The sequence below is a fragment of the Haplochromis burtoni genome, unplaced genomic scaffold (genome assembly GCF_018398535.1).
Source record: "Haplochromis burtoni strain Fernald_Lab_line unplaced genomic scaffold, NCSU_Asbu1 Contig_2996, whole genome shotgun sequence".
Taxonomy (NCBI): Eukaryota; Metazoa; Chordata; class Actinopteri; order Cichliformes; family Cichlidae; genus Haplochromis; species Haplochromis burtoni.
Genome location: NW_024585357.1, coordinates 516 through 6028, shown reverse-complemented (window position 1 = coordinate 6028; position 5513 = coordinate 516). Strand labels below are relative to the sequence as shown.

General features: G+C 41.1%; 1 protein-coding gene across 1 annotated transcript; it reads right to left on the bottom strand.

The window, feature by feature from the left end:
- Positions 1-417: 417 nt before the first annotated feature.
- Positions 418-4580, bottom strand: LOC121813848 (coxsackievirus and adenovirus receptor-like). Its single transcript, XM_042217787.1, has 2 exons — positions 4418-4580; positions 418-930 (listed from the first exon to the last, which is right to left on the bottom strand). Exons 1-2 carry the CDS (start codon positions 4485-4487, stop codon positions 581-583), a joined length of 420 nt encoding a protein of 139 aa, XP_042073721.1. The 5' UTR covers positions 4488-4580; the 3' UTR covers positions 418-580.
- Between the last annotated feature and the right edge of the window lie 933 nt (positions 4581-5513).

The window sequence follows — 5513 nt, the reverse complement described above, 5'->3', positions numbered from 1 at the left end:
CGAACTACCTTGAATGCAGTAACTGGGATGCAAGTGAAGAGAGATGTAACATCAAATGAGACCATTGTTTCATCTGCCTCTGACAGTTGTGCAGTTGCACATCTGGCTACAACTAACAACTTAAATTCAGTTGACCAATTCAACAAAGAGCAGCAGGTCAGTAATCTAGGAAAATGCACTGAAGCTCATATTATAAATTATTGTGAGTTGTGATTCTTTTCCCTGTGCTGAGACATTACACAGATCTCAGGGCACCAGCAGGATTCACTTTCACAGACTCACAACCACCAGCTTCACCCTTCCCCTCCCCCTCCAGCTGTAGGCTTTAACATTGAGTTTCCCCACATGTGTACAGACGAGTTAGAGAGCAAGGGAAGAAAAGACTGATTCATAAATGTCTTTGTTTCTGCTCTAACCTTACCCAAACAATGCTGCTCTACAACTCTAGACTACCAGCCACAAAGACAACAGCTGGAGAAACATCTGTCTACCTCTGACATCCACCAGCTCATCCATACAACAAACACACATCAACAACCAGGAAGCAGCTTCACCTCTGATCACACACACTCAACTCTACTCACTCACCTGGACAAACAACAACAGTAAGGGTGGTGTTGCTGATGATCTCCCATGAGTGTCTTTCTGTCACGTAAACACGACACTCGTATGTTCCAATATCAGCAATCGACACATTTCTTAGAATCAAAGACGCGTCTCCATCCTTCATCTGTCTGTCCTGCAGATCCACCCGGTTCTTAAAAGATGGATGCTGGTGATCTGGAACAAACTGTCCACCCTGACACAAAAGCACATATTTATCTCCCAGGCCAGCTCTGCTCCAGTGTGCAGATCTGATGTTGTCGTTATTTGGACCTCGACATGTCAGAGTGACGTCCTGTCCAGGCACAGCTGTGATGATTTTCTGGGCTGAAAGAGCAAATAACACAGAGCAGAGAGGTTAAAGGTCAAAGTACAATTATGTTCAGAATGATTGACTTTAAATATTTTGTTTATTTCGTTTTACATTTGAGATTTGTGTGACTCAATGAGGGAGAATTTTAGCCTCATGCTTAACATGCAAAGTGTCAGAAACTACAAGATGTTAGCTTCCACAGCAACAACAACATGTGAACATAATGTGTGAGAGAAAGCAGCCCTCTCAATATAAGACACAGTAAGTTTCTTAAGGGCATATTTATAGAAATTTTCTTAAAAAAACACATATGCAGGTGTTACATGTAGATAAAATGTTTCAAAATCAGTATACACATATTTCACATAAATATAATCTATAACATTTTTTTTCTGGTGCCCACATAATTCTCCCCCACCACCGTTAGTGTTTAGTGTTCCTGGTCAATATTGACCAGTCAGTTTTAACAGCTCTTCAATTAACATAACAAACATTTTTCACCACCAAATTCATCTTGATGCATGCTCAATCATCCAGGTAAGTAAGTTCATCTGGATGTAACATTTTCAGTGGGAGAAATATTTCATCACTCATCCAAGTGACTTCTTTAGTCTCAGCTGACTGCAGGTTTCCCACTGAAGCCCACTGAAGGAACAATGGGCTGTGAGGTCAGTTCCTTAATCATAATTATGCAAATTCTCATGACCACTGATCAACAACCACTGACCAAAACCCACTGATCAATGGCCATGAGTCCCATTCACAGAGAGTTGGTGAATGGCTGCAATCACAGCATTGTAAGATGGCAAAAGATGTATCTTTAGGCCCCCTCCTCGATTCAGAGATGGTCTTTCCCTTTTCACGTAAACGGCCTCCTTGACTCCGCGCTCAAACCAGCGTTCCTCCCTGTCCAGGATGTGTACATCCTCATCATTGAAAGAGTGTCCACTGGCCTGTAGGTGTAAATAGACTGCAGAGTCCTGGCCTGACGAGGTAGTTCTTCTGCGTTGTGCTATCTGCTTTGCCAGAGGTTGCTTCGTTTCCCTGATGTATAAATCCTGGCACTTAACAGCGTAAGTGCATGTGGTTTCAGGATGTGGTGTTCAGAGCTGCCCACCAGCGGCTTGAGGATCGAAGCCAGAAGCTTGGAGATGTTATCGGTGACAGAGTTGATCATACAGACAATTGGCCTTAAAGGTGCACCTTGTTTATGTATCTTCGGTAAACCATACAGACTTGGTGTATAGCCTGTGGTTTGAGGTCCGGTCGATAGTCTTGTCTTGTTCTAACTGCTTCAGACAGTCTATCAGCTCCTTCCTGTAGCCACTTCCTGGGTTTCGTTTCAGTGATTCTAACAGTGACTCGATGAGAATAACTCTATTCCAGCCATGTGATTGGTTCAGTGTGATGCTATTTTCATTGTTACTGGACTTTGGTGATGTCAAAACATGGCTGGAATAAATTCTAGTTTTTGTTTGTTTTGTATGCAGTTTGCCTCACAGTGTGTTGCAGCTAAAGGCCCAGCTGCTGTATTTCACTGAGAGGGAAAAGAAAGAGAGCTAACTTCACTCAGAGATGGAGAAAGATCAGAAAGACAGGATAGAAAGAAGAGAGGTTAAATTTAAAGGGAAGGACTGCTCTGTGGTGTTTGATAAACTGGAAATGTGAACATTACATGTAATCTCCTCATTTCAGTCACATGTTGGGTTTCCCTGGAAAACATCCTAAGATATTCTAACTATGAAAATACAGTTTAGTGGTTTTATGCAGAACACATCTGGTTACATCTGGTTGAATTCAGTTGTGTAAATCCATAAAGAAAAACAGGTCAGCTGATCACAGCTTGTACACTAAGAAAACCTACTGAAGCTCATAGTAGAAATTATTGTGGATTGTGATTTTTTTTTTCCCTTTGCTGATCCACTACACAAATCTCAGGGTTCCCCATCTGATGAATCTCAGTGTAACCCCTGACTGAATCATTTTACTGTTCATGTGTGGAGGAAAAGTCACCCTCTACCCTTTAGACAACAAAAATAATCCTTCACTGGAGGTGTGCTAAATAACAGATTCAAGCTAAGTAAATTCATCACATTTCAGGAGCGGGACCTAACCTCATGCACGCCCCTTCTGGCCGTCAGTGTGTAAATATGACTCCTTCACTAATAACCTCTGTTCCGATTTCCATGCACCCCTGCTTTATTTTTTTCTTTTACTTCACTTCTCACTACTTCATGGGGAACTGCCCGGCCCGGGAGCCGCTGCCAGTCCCCTCTGAGGCCTTCTCCAAACTGCAGCATCAGTTCACGGTTCTTAATCCATCATCATTCATCTTAACTAAGGATGTTGTCCCAGCTAGTGAACTGAAGCATGCAAGTGAGTTCCTGCAGGTTACACAAAACAACACCATGTGCTGATAATAAGTGAACATAATGTGTGAGAGAAAGCAGCCTCTCATTATAAGACACTGTGAGTCTCTGCATGCTGCCTTTATGGAGCTACAGCTGTTTGTGTACAGTTCAAACTTCTAATGAGTCTGTTAAAGAAATCACAGTATAGTGACGTTTGGTAGGCTGGACTGTATGACAATAAGAAACACATTTGTTATGATAAGAGTTTAATAAAAAGAAGTTTAACAGGTTCAGTTCTTGAATGTTTATCATAAATAATATGAGAGATATTTTATTGAACAAAATATCAGAAATCTGCACTATCATGAACAAATGTGAAAATGTAATTTTTCATGATTTATTGGGTTAACCCTCTGAGGTCTAAAATATAATTGGCCATTTTTGACGACACTTTTTTTTTTACATTTACATTCATTTTTTTTCTTGTCTTACATGTATCGTTCTTTTCAGCTCCAACCTCACATGTCTGAATGTGCAGTTGTTTTTTTTCATTGACATACTGTAGTAACACTGACTGATCTGAAATCACACAAAGAACAATAAAAATAAAATCCCAGTAGTAGTTTTTTTTATCTGCTTTTTTTTTTTTAAATTGTAAAATCCACACATATGTGGATTGTGTGGGCTCTCTCTTCTCTGATTTGATTGTTACATTTGTGATTGAAAGGACATTGACCAATCCGCTGAAAGGAAGAAAAATTGGCTGAAATTCATACTCGTAATTTGAAACTGACACACAAACATGAAACTTGAGCGCAGAGTTTTACACATAGTCTTTTGCTTTGTATCTGTAACCAGACCTTAACAAAACAAAGTTTGTAACTTGTGTAAATATTTTTTAAAACACAAAAATTCTCATTTGTAGATGCACAAACATAATTTTTTTCAGATATTTTGGTTGACAAGGTTACAAAACTCTGCATTTGATTTACAAGTACAAACTATTCATGAGCACAGTTTAAGCCCATCCACACATTACATTTGAGCAGCTCGATTACAGATGTTAAATCCACATAGACTCTAACCTCATGTCACTTTCAAACACATTAATATTAACATGTATTGTTCAGTTTCTAACCGTATATCTCACCTGCTGAGACAAACACAACGATGCTGAAAAACAGGAAATTGGAGCAGAGTGACGCAGTTCTAGCAGACATTTCTGTGTTTCTGTATTAAAATCAGAATCTGCGCTTCAGACGAGAAAACATGAGATGAAGTTTGAGGTTCAGATGAAGCTGAAAGTCCCTGAGTGAAAGAACAGCTCTGTAACTCCACACTTTTGAGTTAGAGAGAGAGGCTGGTGGGCTGGACTGGAGCCCTCCAATGGCTGCAAACCAAAGTTAAATAAATGAAAAAAACTGATGAGCAGCCAGCCTTTAAATAGTGACACCATAATATTTGTACCTGTCTTTGAAAAGTTTAGGACTCTTATTATACTGAATGATCGGAAGATGGCGCCGAGTATGGCAGCCCCAAGCAACAACTGTTTTTTGTGTTTAATTTTACTTTTCCTTTATTTTTTCACGAGTAACACACGAGTAACACGACGCACAGGGAGAAGATCTGGCGTTCTGATTCGACTGAGACGGCGCACTAATAGACTACCACTACCCAGTTTATTTAATGTGCAGTCTCTGGAGAACAAGCTGTGCGAGCTTCGGGCACAGATCTCATTCCAGTCTGTTCTCTGTGCACCGCGCGGACAGGTCACAGGATCTTACTGGGAAAAACAGAGGCGGTGGTGTGTGTTTCATGATCAACAACAGCTGTTGTGATTATGCGAATGTGCACCCGGTCAAATCCTTCTGCTCACCGGACCTGGAGTACCTGATGATTAAGTGCCGGCCATTCTGGCTACCAAGGGAATTTACAGCAGTGATTATTACGGCTGTTTACATTCCCCCACAAGCTGACACTGACCGCGCACTCAGGGAACTGTACAGCGCGATCAGCAGTGAGGAAACCGCACACCCAGAGGCGGCGTTTATCACGACCGGGGACTTTAACAAAGGAAACCTGAAGAAAGTTTCACCAAAACTCCACCAACACATCCATTTCAACCCTCGTGGAGACCACTGCTACACCTCCTTCTAGGAGGATGATCTGATATCCTCATGTTGGTGTTGTTCCCAGATCATCATGAAAATGTTGTTCCAGGTTCAACATTGCAAGTGACCAATCAC